At 41.8% G+C, this 17,762-nt stretch overlaps 1 protein-coding gene across 1 annotated transcript in view; it reads left to right on the forward strand.

Annotated features, from left to right (window-relative positions):
• The window catches only part of PALMD (palmdelphin), a 48,190-nt gene that overhangs the window by 18,045 nt on the left and 12,383 nt on the right, over positions 1 to 17,762 (forward strand). The window contains exons 2-3 of the mRNA XM_060276731.1: positions 7,301 to 7,346; positions 12,483 to 12,563. Of these exons, the coding sequence (XP_060132714.1) occupies positions 7,302 to 7,346; positions 12,483 to 12,563 (126 nt within the window). The 5' untranslated portion in view covers position 7,301. The remainder of the gene's footprint in view (positions 1 to 7,300; positions 7,347 to 12,482; positions 12,564 to 17,762) is intronic.

Raw genomic sequence — 17,762 nt, forward strand, 5'->3', positions numbered from 1 at the left:
AACACACAGATGATCATCATGGGACTGATACATGCCAGTAATAGTTTTTTTTAAAATGTATGTTGCCGTTTACAGAGACCAGAACAGTTTACAGACCAGAACACTGCTAAAGAGGTCTTTCTCTTCAACTTAAAAGGTTTAACAGGGTTGGTTATGAATAGAAATAGGAAGGGTGTTCCACCTAGAGAGGAACAGAGTCACGGAAAGCTTTCTTCCAGAGGTTCAGGGCGTGGAGCTTCTTGTGCGAGTGAGAAAGACAAACAACATTTGCCACTTGCTACGGTGTAAGATTATCTCAGCAAATGTCCCAGGACAGACAACGTCAAGAGAGAATGTTCCCACTGGGCAGAGGGAGCTATAATCACTTAGTCCAAGGTTTTAAAATCATTTCTCTGGCAAAGACATCAAAACAACTACGGCTGGAAGAATCTGTCAATTTCAGCTCTCATTTTTTTTCAGTTTTAAGTTTGTTACATTTCCACATCAGTTTGCGATTGTTTCCCCCAATTCTGCAAGCCTGATATAAAAGAAGAGAGAGTCCTCAAAAAAAAAAGTGTCAGCATTTTAGTGTGCTTTTCTCCCAATACACCCATTTTGTAATGAGACACAACACAATGAAAGTTAAGGTGTTTTCTCATTAAATACATGAATTTAGTGTATTTCTGTGGTTCACCCTTCTTGTTGTGCTGTAGCGTTCCTGCTATGGAGGGCCCAACCAGCGCCAGATTTAGGGCAGTGTTGGTGGGAAATTGAGAAGATCCATTTGGGGACACCAAATTTTGGCCTTGCCCAGGGCGTCATGTTACCAAAGATTACCCAAGTCCATCCCTGGCCCACCAGCCCTCCCAAAATCAAGTGTCTCTGCCTCTTACATACCCCTCAACTATCGTAGTAAAACTATGTTGTGTCCCATTTTTATTTTCGTATGAGAGCATGGTGCCCATTTTGGGTGCCACAGTCTCGCCTCCCAAAAAGCGTGTCTTTCAGGACCACGATCTCATGCAGATCACATGACTTGTGCAGGAATGCCTCTCTGGAAGATGCATGCCGCAGTTGTTCGCCTCAACGTGTTGGAGGGTATGTTGCAAAGACTCCTCTCCTCCCTCTGGTTCAGTACCATCATAAGATGGTCTTGGAGCTCAGGCAACAGGCTTCCTGTTTCTTGAGGCCTGAGACCTCCTTGCAACGGTGGTGAGGAAAAGGCTCCAGCATGGTCAATGGTCAGCAAGGATGGTCCTCAGATTGTCCACCATTGCTTAAGACAGCTGCTCACCTTTGCCTTCTCCGTCACTTTAAATGCAGTCCCATTTCCAACCCGTGTGGACCTCAGTTTTTCCTCCAAGGATCTCACAAGGCAGTGAATGTGGTCCACTACCTCACTGATCCATCATCTCAAGAGTCCTGGAAAGTTAGACTGAGAGAAAGTGAATGGGCCACTAGTGAGCTTCCCGGATGACAATGTAGTCCTAACCATGTCTACTCAGGAGTCAGCCCTGCTGAATTCAATGGGGTTGGGCCACAAGGCAACTGATGACTGTACGCCACTAGAAATAAAATAAATAATAATCAAAGCACCCACCCACAGAAGAGACTGTGTATCACTCCATCTCTCCTTGACTCACTGCCCTGCCCTTGCATTCTACTTGGAGAAGGTGTGGAGATGCAGAAGGATCTACCCTCAGAGGAGGCTCACTGTGCTATTTCTACACGAGTCTACATGCTTTGGGCTTCCTTTCTCCCACTCATGCCACGAGGCTTTCTCAGAACAGAGGTGCATGGAGAAACACGGTGGCTGGGCCCTGGTGTGCGTTTCTTGTACGCCGCCTTGGAAGGGTTTATATCCTGAAAGGCAGGATATGAATTCTTGCAATAAATAAATAAATAAAACCATGCCTCCAATTTCCATTCAAAAAAGAAAGGGATTTCGTCTTTTGATCAGCTCTTTAAAATTAAACACGTAAAAATAAAATACAACAATAATAATGTTTTATATCAGGCTGGCAGAATTGGGGGAAACAGTTTTAGAAGATATTAAAAGCTGTGGGTGGTGGGATATCAGGTGCGATTCTGATGTACTGTTACCAGTCTGTGCAGTTATTTAAAGTTGCCTTTAGGATCAAAATATCCATATTCATGTCCAGCTGCTGGTGTTGCCATGAAAATCCCCTATGGGGTGTTTTTAAATAATAATAAAAATGATGATCTAGTATTCAAGATCCCCACCCACTTCCTAATACAGTTGTTTCGATATTTGCTCTGGTAATGCATCATGAAAGCAGACTCCTATGGTAAAAATAATCCATTACGAAATAGAACTGAATACATAAAGCATGCAGTGAGGGGTGGACCCCCCCCCCCCCAAAGAATGCAATCAGCCTGCCAGATCAAATTGACTACAAATGTTGCATTCATAAGTCAACATCCGTTGGGTCAAAAGAAACGTTTGCCCAGTATCTGCTACAGAGAAACAAAGATTGGAAACAGTTTTCAGTAGATCCCCAATTTGGACAACAGGCTTGGTAAAAATAGCTGTAAAGGAAACTATTTTAATTGTCACAAATCTCACAAACTCTCTTCCAGGAATCTTACAGAGACCGTGGCTGTTGAAGTTTCTGAGCTATCTGTATGCGATGTCTTGGTTATGGCACCATCATAGACAAAATGGGCTTAAGGCCAGACAAAACGACAGCTGGCCCATTTTTTCCCTTTTGCCATGCAAAAGTAAATGGTGGGAAAAGAAGGTACAGTGTTGATTGAAGGGGGGAAAGTCCACCTAGCAACAAGTGAGGAAAATATTGAAGGAATTTATGCAGCAGGACTCATTTGAAAAACAGAAATTATTCTTAGTCTGCAATGATATCTATGCAAACTAATCTGAGCATACACAAAACAAAGTTTGTGCTCAGTCTATGTTTCCTCGTGTATACTTGACAGTAAAACAGATTCTCCTCCCTTCTAAATATGGGTGAGGACTGAAATACCCCTTCTTTAGCACCTGGCAGAGTGGCATGATGTTTGCAGAGGTAGAATGTGCCCTGATTGGCTGGGTAGTTCTAAGTGAGTTCTTTCCTCTGCATGTTTGGTTCAGTGCCTCACTGCTATGTGCAAGGCCTGACGTAAGAAAGGCTTTGCTCCTTTCTCCTCAAATTATACACCAGGGGTTTTTGTTTCTTTGTTTCTGCAGTCAAGTGTTATCAAATTTATTTTCTCTCTGGACCCTGTCTGGATTATTTAAAAGACTTTGCTAACACTTACAGCCATACTTGGTTTAAAAGAAAGGCAAATAACATAAAAATGGGGAAAGAAAAGATGTTGACTTGTTCACTGAATATTTATAATTATCCAAAAGAAGGGCCAAGCAGATAGTCTGTGATTTAGCACCCCTATACAATTCACTTGCTATATAATCAACTATGGAGTCAAATTTTGCAAGCAACATGTAGCAATTGGAACACCTTATAAAACTGAGCAATTTATTCACATACTCCCTTTTAGAGAGGCAATACCAAACCATATTAATTCCTCTGGTTTTTAGGTCTTTTAACAGCTGGGTGTTGTTGTTTTTTAATTTCTATTTTTATTAAAGATTTTCTTGATTTACATAGATATATGCAATGTCTCTCAACAGCTAGGTGTTGTTGTTGTTGGTTTTGTTTTTTTGTTTTTTAAAGAAAAAGACTGGCTAGGTCTGAAACTATTCTGCTACTTAACTTGGCAGAGCCAGAGACCCTAAGGGTGGATAAAGCAGGAGTCTTCAAATGCTTAAAAAGTTCTTTTGTAAGATAAAATACCAGCTGTTCAGTATGAGCAAGGATGGATAGGCCAAAAGCTTGGGCATCAGGTTACAGGGAGGACAAGTGTGGGCAATTATTTAGAAATTCTTGGTGCGTGATTTTGCAACAGGACTTTGACCTAGGTAAAAAAAAAAAGTAAAACTGATTGCTGGAAAACAATCATTTCTACTTCATTTTATTTATTTTGGGTATCCGACTAAGTCATACTCATGGTAGACTAAGTCATACTCATACAGTATCTGTATGATATACTGTGTTCTAGCTTATAGAGTTCAATTTTAAATTATCTATATTTACCAGTATATGCTTTTATTATTGCATATGTCTGTATTTCTGGTTTGTGACCATAATAAATCAATTCATTCATTCATGGTAGACCCATTGCTTATTGACTTCAGCTGATCTGCTCTGTGTTGGATACCACTTTTAAAGTCTCTTTGGGCTTCCTTTCCAAGTAAGGTCCTCTCTATTATTATTATTATTATTATACCCCGCCCATCTGGCTGGATTTCCCCAGCCACTCTGGGCGGCTCCCAACAGAGGACTAAAAACAGAATAAAACATGAAACATTAAAAATCTTCCCTATACAGGGCTGCCTTCAGATGTCTTCTAAAGGTTATATAGTTACTTATCACCTTGGCTTGGGGATCGCATAACTCCATACCCTCCAACATTTCTCCAATGAAAATAGGGACATCCTAAGGAAAAGTGGGACATTCAGGGATCAAATCAGAAACCAGGATGGCTTCTGTAAATCCGGGACTGTCCCTAGAAAATAGGGGCACTTGGATGGTCTGGCATAGCTTCATGCACATTTTTCAAAACAGAAAAGGCATATACTGATTCCCATGTTCATCTATATTTGAAGCGATTGTGAAGTTACAGTTACATGATACCAAAGGGGCAGAACAATTTCAAACCAACTCAGATTACACTTTGAAGAGATTTGTCAGTCTTTTTGCAACGAGCAGATATTATTTTTCATCATTCTACCTGTTTTGCAAGTTTTGTGTGTATTTTTAGAATGCTTGCCCTTTTAACTTGGAAGATAAAGAACATGCTCAATGTTCTCAGCCGTATAAAATCACATTCAGCTTCACAGTTGTTGGGGGGGGGGAGCTCAGCTCTACTTTCAGAGTGTGGAAACTCTCCTATAATGAAAGGGGGAACATTAATTTTCTATGTATATAAAAGATCAGGTTCTTAATCATTCTGAATGAACTCTTTCTTCTTTTCTTTTCTAAACACTTTAAATTTATATCCTGCCCTTCAGTGTATGCTAAAAACTCCCAGGTCACCTTACGAAAGACAACTATGAGTAGGTTATGGTCCCATATACACAATGGAACTTCATAAAACCATAGAGTTGGAAGGAACTTCTGAGGGTCATCCATAGCCAAACCCCCTGCAATGCAGGAATCTCAACACATGCTTTCCCCATCCAATTTGAAACCATAGCAGACCCTGCTTAGCTTTGCAAATGTGCTGGTGGCTTTTCTTTTTAATTGTTGCACCACTGAGGGACTTCAAAACATTAGGGTCCATATATACAGTATTGCTAATGTCAGATGAGTGCCAGTGATTCTTGCACCAGATTTCAAATTGTCAGCTGAAAGCATTCCCATTTTGGTGAGCTAGAGAACCATTTTCCGTGACAGACTGAGCTCCCGTTGCTCTGTCCGAGCTTCTGCCAACCTAGCAGTTCAAAAGCACACCAGTGCAAGTAGATAAATAGGTACCACTGCAGTGGGAAGGTAAACGGCATTTCCATGCGCTCTGGTTTCCATCACGGTGTCCCGTTGCACCAGAAGCGGTTTAGTCATGCTGGCCACATGACACGGAAAGCTGTCTGTGGACAAACACCGGCTCCCTTGGCCTGAAAAGTGAGATGAGTGCTGCACCCCATCGTCGCCTTTGACTGGACATCCAGGAGTCCTTTAGCTTTTACCTTTTTTCTTTAATGCTGCCTCTGCAGAGGCCAAGGCATGACTGTGGCAGTACTTTCCTGATTCTCTTCTCACTTACCCCAACCCAAAATTCCTCACCACAGGGAGACGGGGTAGCAGCCAAGGTAGGGGGTGGTTCTATTAGCACTCTACTGCCGAATGTAAGCATGCACTGGCCACTGACATAAGTGCCCCACATACACACAGCTGGTACATACATTGTACTCAACTGTACAATGCCATAAGGACCTGCTATATAATTCTATCACTAGATTATGAAATGTTTTTAAAGCCTACATTTGAGTTTAAGTTTAAATTTAAACTCACTGGACAGGTCAGTTGGTTAGAGCATAGTGCTGAGAATGCCAAGGTTGCGGGTTCAATTCCCCATACAGCACAGCTGCCTATTCCAGCATTGCAAGGGGGTTGGACGAGATGATCTTCAGCATCCTTTCCAACTTAATTCCATGATTCTAAATTACCACACACAGAGACAACATTGTCGGATGCCAGCATTCAAAGCTTCATTAACCATGGAGCCCAGAATTTGGGATCCCCTCCAAACCGCTGCCAAAGTTTTGCAGGGTTTTGCAGCAAAAAAACCCCAAAAAACTGTGTTTTGCAACACATGCCCCCCAACTGAGTATCCAAAATTTCAGGGTTCATGGTTAATTAAGCTAACATCTGGTACTGTATAGTCTAGCACAGGCATCCCCAAACTTCAGCCCTCCAGATGTTTTGGACTACAGTTCCCATCTTCCCCAACCACTGGTCCTGTTAGCTAGGGATCATGGGAGTTGTAGTCCAAAACATCTGGAGGGCTGCAGTTTGGGGGTTCCTGGTCTAGCAGATAGGAATGTTGAAGAAAGGTTTGAACCCAGCAAGAGAGAGCTCTGTTATGATTTAGGTTGTGATCTAGGTGACCTCAGGCCAACTTATTCTTCCCAGCCTCGAGCCCTCATCTGTATTATGGGTACAAGTTATAAAGTCTTCCCTTTACAGGGGCAGCTGTACAGGTTACAAAGGAAAAGCTTTAAATGCTACAAAACTGCTAATTATTCTTATGACGGCATCTCAATGAGGGGTATGGCTTATAGATGTCAGGGATTTACATTTCACCTCTTTAAAAATAACTACTACCATTGCGCATTAAAGAACGCCAGCAAATATGATTTGCTTGGGGGGGTTGGGCAGTTAACGGTTAATCTATGGCATGCCAAGTGTGCATATGATTACGACAAAGAATTGGCAGCTGCAGAAGGAAAAGGGCTTGTGTTCTGCCGTTCAAACTTGTCAGTCAACTCATGCCAGCATTCTGGATGTCTGCCTCCCTAGCACACCCTTATTACATGTGTCTGTCTGAGCCGACTTGCTCATCTGTTCAGAGAGACACCACATAAGTCGGGAATTCTCCCTCCTCTGTGGGAATTAGATCATAACCCTTCAGAAGCATTTGCCTCGTCGTCGCCCTCCTCCTCCTCTTCCTTACGGGGAACCTCTGTGCCTATGTAGTGTTTCTTTGTAGGTTTCAAAACCTGTGTGCTTGTTTTGATTTCTAGAATGGAAGAAGCTGAACTGCTGAAGGAAAGATTTCAGGCCATAACTGTAAGTGATTCTTCTATATATAAATCTGTGTGTCCATGTTTGTGTGTCTGTGTTGTAATGTATATTTTAGAAAATCACTATCCAAACTGCTTAGATGTTACTAGGTGGTTGGAAGGTCTCCCTGTTCTGTATGAAATCCTTCGTTTCTGTCCTTATTTTGTTCCGTTTTGTAGACTACAAACTTTGGGCAGTCAGCAGAATTCGGCGTATGACTTGCATTTATGGCAGGAACATAAATTTGACCATTAGGTCCCAGGCGCTGAATGCCAGAGATGTAGGAGTCAGGCAATGTTTTATATCAGGCATACGTGATGCTGTCATTAAGACCAAGTGAGTGTGCATCTGTGCATTAATTTGAAGGACACCAGGTCAGAAAGCTATGAATGAACTGGAACTAGGAAATTCCATAGCTTAAAAAGAAAAGAAGTACCCTGGGCAATTAATCTTCTGCTTAATTAAATGAGTATTTGTTGGTAGTTCATGGGAACACCAACATTCTCTCTCTCTGTGTGTGTGTGTGTGTGTTTATTTTTAAAGGAGTATGATATGGGAATTTCAATTCAGTTCACACTATGGTGGAGATATTTTATTCATAAAGAACCCAGTGCTTGCAGAAAGTTGTCTCAGAACTGTGTTTTTCTTAAGAGGAAGAACAACAACTAATAGCATTGACGTCTAGCTCCCTATTGATCTGATCTAACCCTCATGCTCTCATCTCATGACAGGTTTGGGCCGGTAGATTAGCTCACTGGCTATTCTTTAAAGGCAGAGCCGTGATTGGCTGTGGGTGGCATCATAGCACAATAATGATCATGTTCCTTCAGAGCTCTACCAAAGCTAGACGCAACATGCTTTGAAAAAAAGTTATTTCTGACATCGTTGTTTCATGCATGTTCCCATTGCTCCCAGTGCTTCCCTTGCTTATACAACTAAAGAGCTGACAATTAAAGAACGGAATAAGTAAATTAAGCTGTTCTTTAACTTTCAGGAGCTATTTATTTCTCAACCCTTGGTTCAAACTCTTATTTTGTTTCTCCGCAAATAGCAAGACTTCCCACTGGTGAACTGGCATCCCTATCAAACGACTCCATAGTCAGGCTTGCAAATGCAGCCGCTGGCAGCGTACCCATTACCAGCTTACAACACAACTTGGTCATTCTCTTTCTCAATTCAGATCAAAGCTGGTTTGGGGCGAAAATGCATCAAAACACAGTATTTCATAGGAAATGTCAGGATAGTTAAAGGATAGTGGCTAATGTCATGCATCCACTGCTTCCCAACCCAGCTGTGAAAAGGCACTGGATGCGGGCGACTCACTTTGTAGCCCATGAATAAAGAGATCTGCTGCGGAGATATTTTCTTCCTCTTTTTTTTAAGATGGAAGAGAGTCAAGCCTTCCCCATTCCCCTTTTCAGACCACAAGTGACTTAATTCTCGGTGCGCAAATATTTGCAGGCTAGTAACTTTTATGGGCTTGTTTGCAAGGTTGTTCACAAGGAACATAGAGGATTACCTCCCGCATCCATAGGAATGTAAAGGAGAAATGTTGCTTCCTGCTTTGAGCCTATAGCAGTAGTACAACACTAGACAGCTCAGTTGGTCAAGCGCTGTTGATAAAGTGCCATCAATACGCATGGCTGCTTGACACGATACAAGAGGACAGGTCCCTGCCTTAGAGAGCTTGCAGTCCAAAATTCAATATGGAGGAGACAATAGGGGAAAGTATAAGAAAGGGAGGCAGGGTTATACCAAGGGAGAGTGCATGTTTGTTTCCATAACATGTGTTTAGACTTGGTTACAATAGGATGTGGGTGCTTGAGGTTGTGCCAAAGGCTTCATGGGAAAGCTGGATGTGTTAAGAAGGGGTTTGAAGAAAGAGAGAGGGCCTCAAGAAGGTATGGAGGTTTTTCGGGGAGGTAGGCTGGTGGGGGAAAGAGGGGAGCTTTTTCAGGCACCCTAGAAGCAGCTGCAAGAAGCATGACCAGGCATCTTCATCCACAATCCACTGGAGTTGAGAGGTTGGCTTCTTGATTCTGGCCATAGCTGCCAAGTTATCCCTTTTTTTAAAGGGATTTTCCCTTATGCTGAATAGGCTTCCTCGCGAGAAAAGGGAAAACTTGGCAGCTATGGTCCTTACATTATTACATTTTCTAAGCTATTAGTCTCAACATTGGCTCTGTTCTGGTACCCTTATTTAGCTTGCTGCTTCTGAAAGATTTGTGCTTATATGGCCCTTTAATGATGATAATAAATGCAAATTAATATAGAAAGTGATTCAACTAAACACATAGCTTTCTTGCTGGAAATGAATTAAGTTTTTTTTTATTTAAAAAAATCTGCTAAGAAACGCAACAGCTTTTAAGCTTTAAAAGTGTGTCAACTGACATATATTGAACAGGGATGGAATTAAGGCTGATGCATTAGTGGAACCTATAGGTGAACAATAATTCTTTCATTGCTGGAAGAAGCTCGGTTCCTTTCCTCTCACTGCACTGTCAAAGACCTTTTATATATAATTTTTCTGTTTTGTGAAAGGTTCATAGTAAGAAAGGTTGGATAAAAAAACACATACAACAACAACAACAACAACAACAACAACAACAACAACAACAATGCTTCTGGAATTTTCTGTGACTACAATCCATATCCATATAAGAGCCACACAAGTCATTTCAATGACTGTAGTGAGATGTGGATTTTTTTATTTACACCCCAACAACAAATATATTAGAAGGAAGTTCCACTTGTTTCAGTAGGACATATTTTCTTCAAATAATTGTGCCAAGGTTGCTGGTAGCTAGTTTGATCATTAGGGGGAATAGGATTGCTTTAGCAGATTGCAATGGTAAAACTGAAGGTTTGGACAAGTAGTATGCCAAACTGTGCTCCAATGCACACATTCATACCATTCCCAGCAGTGGTACCACACACACACACACACATTTGGGCAGGGCACTAGGGTTTTTTTTAGTTTAGTTTATTGCTATTATTTATCCCCTCACACAACTGAAAGGAGTTCCAAAGCTATTTACAAGAAAATATAAAATTACATGATACAATATCCATAAGTATGCAATGAAAATACTAAAAGTCTTTATCCAAAATAATAGAAAACAAGAATATCACCTCCAACACACTGCTTTGAACTTGTATGGCAGGAGTCACCAATGGGCCTGTAGGCACACATGTCTTTCTCTGGCGCCCACTGAGTCCCTTCAACCGCCTCTCTCCTCACTGAAATGAGGCTTGAAAGAAGCATTCTCTTGTAGCCGGTAGATTAGACTGAATTATGTGCTCATTTGTGGTATATGTCTGGTGCCCACAACAGCTTCTCCAGTTTGAAAATGCTCCCACTTGCCCAAAATGGTTGACGGTCCCGGCGATACAAAGTAGTGGTAGCATTGCCTTGTGGAAATCCCACAAAGCCTGAGGGAACACCTTCTGCTCTCTCTATATTGTACTCCAGTGTAAAACTCCACTACAAATTCATCATCACTTAGGCCATGTCCGGATATACTTAATATGAGTGGTGATATGTTGCTATATATTATATTCCAATATAAAACTCCACAATTAATCCATTACTTTCACTTTGGGAGGGACCAAATTTATGTAATGTGTGCAGTAAACTAACTCTGGAATTGAGCTCACTTTGTTTCAGTCAGACATACCACCTTAGCTTAAGTGCTGAGCTCAAGAGAATCCCATTTGCCAAAAAAGGGGAGGCTGTGCACTGTTCTGATTGACTGGTCCTCATAGTGATCTTCCCCCACACCCCCTCACCAAATACCCCAAATTTCCTTAGAAGGGAAGTCCGGTCTTCCTGGAGTCGGGAGAGTGAGCAAAGAGAAAAATTAAATTGTCCTTGGATTTGGAGCCAAGAATGTGCTATTCATTTCTCGAGAGAAAGTGGGGGGGGGGGAATCTGAGATCCTTTGGCAGCATACTGTGTAGGTATATCTGGAGGCATGCTGTGAGTTAGGAAAAAAGAGCTCTCTTTGGGAGTTTGCTTTTAATCTACAAAGTCATTTTGATGACCTACTGCACCATTCATGGCCAAATTATTTCAAGGCCCTTAATTTAGTGGCATTCAGAAGAAAGGAAGGCGTGAAGCTCATAGACTGGCAACAGGATGTTCTTGAAATCTGGATTAACTGAACCGTTCAAAACTGCTACTGGGGGCGTACCTTAGTAAACAAAGTTTAAAAATGGAACGGCAACACCAGCTATCATTCTTCTCTCAGATATGTTCAGCTGTTTCTCTCAGCAAGATACGGAAGTAGAGGCAGGAGGCCCTGCTAAAAGTATAAACGTTGTAAGGATACATGTAAATACAGGCTAGCAAACTATTTACATCCCAAATGCTGTTTATAGTTGCATTATGGGATGTGTGCCAGAAATAACTCCTATCTGCAATGAAGATTATTCCAAGTCCCTAGACAATAATGGGAACAGAGCCCAACCTGGTTGCTAAATTTTCTGTAACTGAAATTACCTTCTAGTGACCTAACCTCAGTTAACACCACCCTTGCTGTTTCTCGCTTGAAAATATGTAAAGAAAACAGAGACATATTTGGGGACTTGAAAGAATTGCCTCCTGAAATTTGAATGTGTTTCCCTAGTGGTTGATAAATGAAGGGAAACAATCGTTTAATAGTTTTGCATGCCTAAACCTTTAATACTAGACACAGATGGTATGTACGTACTAAAAAGAAAATGATATATTGAAAAAGAACCCTGAGATTTGTTCTCAGAAGATAGAAATGGATTTAAAACTATTGTAGCAATCCTTTCCTCTTCCTAGGGAAACCAGGATGTTGCAGTTCTGTGAGGTGGCATTCTCTAAAATTCTCACTAAACTGTCATCCCCAGGGCTCTTGAGGGAATCCACAAGTGGGTTAAAAACACTGTATGTTTGTAGTGTGGATATGCCCAGTGACTTCCTTTCCTTTTTCTTTTTTCTCTTTGTTAAATGAAAACAGAAAAAGGCAGACAACTCCCACATCCTCATCTCAAGCACTTCAAATAGCTTCTAAAATCTAAGACCTCATTTCTTTACTGCACAAAGTTTTCATATTCCAAGATATACTGTACATTTTATTCTCTTTTGTTTTCTACCATTTTTGTAATTCGCAGGACAAGAGGAAACTTCAAGAAGGAATCACTCAGAAACGCCTTAAAGTCGAAGAAGTAAAACTAAAACATCAGCACTTGAAGGTAACCTGCCCATGAGGAGACTCAATTAACTTTCTTCTTTTGTTTTTTGGAAATCCACTGTATAAATATGTTAAAAACCATTAATAAGAGTATCAACAATTGGCTTATACAGGTGTGTACATCCCTTGATTTCTCTACACTGGATGTCTGTTAGCTCAATATTTGACCTGAGTTGATTGAAAAGCAGCCTTTCCCCCAAGCAGGTGTACAAGCATAAACACACACACACACACACACACACGACTACAATTCCCATTAGCCCAGACAGTATGGTCAGGGATGGTCAGGGATGATGACATTTGTAGTTCAAAATATCTGGAGGACACCAGGTTGGAGTATGTTTATTTGTGTTACATCTATATTGGCCCATTCACACATGTAAGTACGGTAAATCACTTGACAAATATATGTATGTGTGAACCAGTCTGACACAAATGTCCTGTCTAATCAATACAGGTTCAGTTACATACATTATTTCCTTCACAAATCTGAACATTTCTTTAATTTTTGCAGTTTGAATTTCATCTTTACTTAGGTGTACAGGTGAATTTTGAGTTTTACTAGCTAGAAAACAGAGTGCATTGGTTAATAATGGCCAGCCTAGGCTCCTTTAAGAGGAAAGGCAATATATAATTTTAATAAATAAATAGCAGCACTGGGCATTTCTTAATAGACTTGAGTTGTTTAGTGATGGTGTGGTGATGGCCAGAAATAACTATTTAATAGAAGTACAACTGCACTTTTTTCAGACAAAGCATTTTCAATTTAGTATTGACTATAGACTCCATAACAATGGGATTCACCAAAGCATTAAATAAAAGATTCTGCTAAAATCCTCAGGCAGTAACTTAGTGCATCTGCCAAATGTTTAGTCAATTAACTTAATGGTCCTACATGAAAAGATGTTCTGACCCTTCTTCCTACGCACTACAGAAGCACCTACAGATGTCAAACTTGCCAAGTTCCTTGGTACAAAACCCCAATTACTGATGGATCAAATGGCCAGCCTCATGTGAAAAGCTGAGCTTTTCAAGGACAGCTTGACATTGCTTGTCATATTAAGAACGAAACAATAAAAAATAAAAACTCACAGTGCTCATTTGTTGACAGTAGTCAAAACAGTGTCATAAAAATCTCGGCACAAATTGTGTCCTGACTAGAGGCGCAGTAGTAGGACTTGGTGGTCGAGCTCAGTTAGAAAGTGCAAGACCTGCAGAAGTCACAAAAGTGATCTTCAGGTTCTCTATCAGTTCAGCAGCGAAAAGGTTGGTACTGCTGTGGCTGTCATGGATGGGCACATTGAGTGTATGCTAGGGTTACCAGACGTCCCCATATTTGCAAATCTGTCCCCAGATAAATTCCTTCCCCAGAATGTCCCCAGATTTGCCCTGGGAAACGTGGCAACGGCAGCCTCGGCAGCCCGGAGCCATTCTGGTAGCCCCCCCCCCTTTGTTTTGACAGATCAGGGGAGTCGCAGGCAAGCGGCCATTGCCCAGGAGGGACACAAGGCGTGCGGTTTCTCTGCCAGGCAAGGTGCAAAGCCCTTCTTTCGCACCCTGCAAAACATAAATGCACAGAGGGGTTTTTTTTTAAAAAAAAACCTGGGCAACGGCCACCCACCAGCAACCCCCGAGCCTCCCCTGATCTGTCAAAACAAAGGGCAAAGGGGGCAGGAGATCAGGGAAGGCTTGGGGGTCATGGGCAGGTGGCACACTGTTGTCCAGTTTTTTTTTAAAAAAAACTGTGCATTTATGTTTCGCAGGGTGCGAAAGAAGGTCTTTGCACGTTTATACAATATGCATGTGTGCTTGGGCCCAGGGTCTTTTGCCTCACCATCCCCACTACTGACTTCCTGTTGCTACTCAGCTTCAACAACAACGAAAAGTGTCCCCGGATTCATTGAAAAAAAATCTGGTAACCATGGTGTATGCAGCATCACACATATATGCTGAATGCCTGAGCAAGGGTCCCGCGTAGAACTGTATGCCCAGAAGCATCTCTGCAGACAGTCTAGAACCCTGACTGTGCAGGGATCTCAACTGTGAAGACAGAGCGCTCTGCTCATTCAGCAGGACATGCAAGGAACCTCTCCAGGCATTCAGTAAACATGGGCGGATTGAAGAAGATGGAACCTGCTGCTCCCTATCCACACATGTTCACCGCACAGGGAATTTCAGTGTACGGATTAGAAGGGATAGGATTGGGTAACATGTGCCCTCCAGACATTGCTTAACTGCACTTCCCATTACCCTGACCTTTGACAATGCTTGGCGGACCTGTTGAGGGCCAGAAGTTGCCCATCCCTAGAGTAGAAGAGTGACAGCATAACATCTGAAAATGACTTCTTTGTGTTTTCAGTTATGACAGCCATCCAGCACCCACTACCCTCCCCTTATTCATGGGTGCTTATAGCAGAGAAGTTGTGTCCTGCCAAGGACAAAAGGATCAGCTGTTCTTCCTCTACTCAGAGGTCCAGGATATGGTTTAATATAGCTGTGGCACACCAGCTGCAGAATGATTGTTTGGGAGCCCTTACGTTGCACGTGCAAATGAGCAACGGCGAATCTTTTTCTTAAGCCACTGAGAATCTGCATTGCCTTTAACCAGTGAGAAGGGGTAAATGGAGCACTGGGGCTCTAAAAACGAGGAAGCACATCCCATCAAATTGGTACACTACTTCTTTTTAGACAGCTTCTTGTTTAATTAACATACCCATCGTATAAGCTTGCTTCATCCATTCTTACTGCATCACTTCCACTGTTAATGACCCAGACTGTGTTATGTAGTTGACAGAATAACATAATTGCAACATATTCTCACTCTTAAATGAGGTTCTAATTCTATCACTCCCGTGCTTTCCTGTTTTACCCCCATCCAACAGAGAATTTTAATAGTGTTATTGCTAATAAGTATGATTGGGCAAATTATTATACAGGGATTTAGATTCCATTACAGTATTTTGACAAAATATAATTAAATAAGCTTGAGAGAGGCGTAATTAGAAAGTGATGAATCGCTGTAGGAGCAAGAGTTTTCGTGAGCACGCTACTCTCCGTACTAAAGAAAGGGCACAACTACTTGCCTACAGATTGCAAAGCTGGAAACAAGAAATCTCCCACCGACATTAGTGAACATCTCAAGTCTCCAAGCACACGAAAACATGCTCACTTTTGTGGAATAATTCACATAACACCCTTAATGATTGCAGCACTCATTTAATGGGTGTGAGATGCAACTCAGCCTCCTTTAATGGCAAATTATGTTCCTTGGATGCTTTGCAGCCACAGGGGAGTGTCGTCGCTGGAACTAGAGAAACCCTGGAGTGGGTATAGAATATGGTCAGCTATTGGGAACGGTCAGATGCTGAGCAAGAGGAGAGGAGGAGTTCATAATCGATTGCTAGTGCTCACAGTCCCAACCTGACCTCTGTGAAAGGGACAAAAATATGGCAGGAGAAGGACAACGGAGAGGGCATTGCTTGCCTTTTGTTCTTGGAGTCTTTTCGCATATACAGTGGTACCTCGGAGGTTGAACGGAATCCTTTCCAGAAGTCCATTTGACTTCCAAAAGGTACGGCTTTCGATTGGCTGCAGGAAGTTCCTGCACCAGATGTTCAGGTTCCAAAGAACATTCGCAAACCGGAACACTCACCTCCGGGTTTGCGGTGTTCGGGAGCCAAAAACGTTCGAGTCGCAAGGCGCTTGTTCAACCAGGGTACGACTGTATATCGTTTGTAAAGGGGGGTTACCCAGTGTGTAAATGTGGGCGGTTGAAATGGAATTAGCATCATCTTTGGCCATATTTCCATGACAATTAAAAAGGTTTTTTATTCTTCTAGTGGGAACTGATGGGACTGTGCTGTTACGATGTCGGGGAAGGCTTTGACATTCGCTGCAATATTTTGATGGGAATGGGCTTTGATCATTGCTGTCAGCTGCTGCTTCATATTGTGTTTTATTGTAGATTGTTTTAGTTGTGTTATACTGTAGTTTCTTTTTAATGTTGTTACCCACTTTGGAATCGCAAAAAAAAAATAATTGAACAATCAATCAATCAATCAAAGCTGTTTATCAATGAATTTTAGGGATATGAGAAGGCAACGATGGACATTATTACCAGACCAATTGTTGGTTGACTGCCATGACTCTGTTAGGCAGCTAAATGCTACATTAAGACCTCAGCTTTCATGGCTACCTTTCCCCAGTTTGAGAGTGGAGAGAGCTGGAATTGCAGTTGCTATGCAACTATGGAATGCATTCCTTAACTCCTTCAGGGCAGCTCAGAGATGCTTAGACACCATGTCCTTTGGTTGCCCAGAAAACCCTATATGTGCTTGCTAAAAATAAATGAGAACTGTGCCAGGACTGAAACTCTGGCAGGAACAGGTTGGCATCACTAGTAAAAGAGAACAATGCTGCAAGGGAAAACAAAAACAAAAAAACAGACGTGATTATCTGTGATTATCATTGGCAGGCAAAGTTCAGGTGTATCCCTGGAAGGAGGTGGGGGGGAAAGAGGCCTTAGGGATGCTATATCTATTTTAATGACAAACAGGAGGGTCTTGCAGTATATTTTACAGGTCCTCTTCATTTGTTGTGTCCTTTAGCCTAACTAATGGGTAAAATGTTCTCATTGAGTTCCAGCTCATAAAAGGAAGTGCACTTGATCCTTTTAAGAAATTGGGGCTGGGGCAGAAAAATATGTCTAGAGCCTTAAAAAGGAACCTTTTAGATCTTTACCTCTTAAAGCACTGTAGGGATATGTGAAACCTCGACATTTACTTCGCATCATGAAATGATTGGCTCCTAAGGAAGTATGGTGGGAAATCTTTGCTTCCAGGCATGGCTGGAGCCTGATGGCAGAGGTTCGTGCTATCTAATGCCTCAGTGCCAATATTATGGTGGAATGTGAACCACACTAGACAGATGTAGCATGCCATCACCCAAGTCATTCTGAGAATCTTATCCCATCGCACTGTGTTAGTAGCCTCTGTTTGGCATAATATACTGCAAGCAGTTGCAGCACCTAAGAAGCCACTCCATAAGAGAGACACCCTCTCTTTTTGAACCTCTTTTTTAAAATAACTTCTTCTAGATTCCTGTTTTGAGGGCCACCCAAGGGACAGGAAGAAATTCCTACCTAAGCAGCCCAAGGTTAAGACTATATCTGTACAAGTAGCCTCGCATTGGAAAGGGAAGG

The sequence above is a fragment of the Zootoca vivipara genome, chromosome 7 (genome assembly GCF_963506605.1).
Source record: "Zootoca vivipara chromosome 7, rZooViv1.1, whole genome shotgun sequence".
Classification (NCBI taxonomy): Eukaryota; Metazoa; Chordata; class Lepidosauria; order Squamata; family Lacertidae; genus Zootoca; species Zootoca vivipara.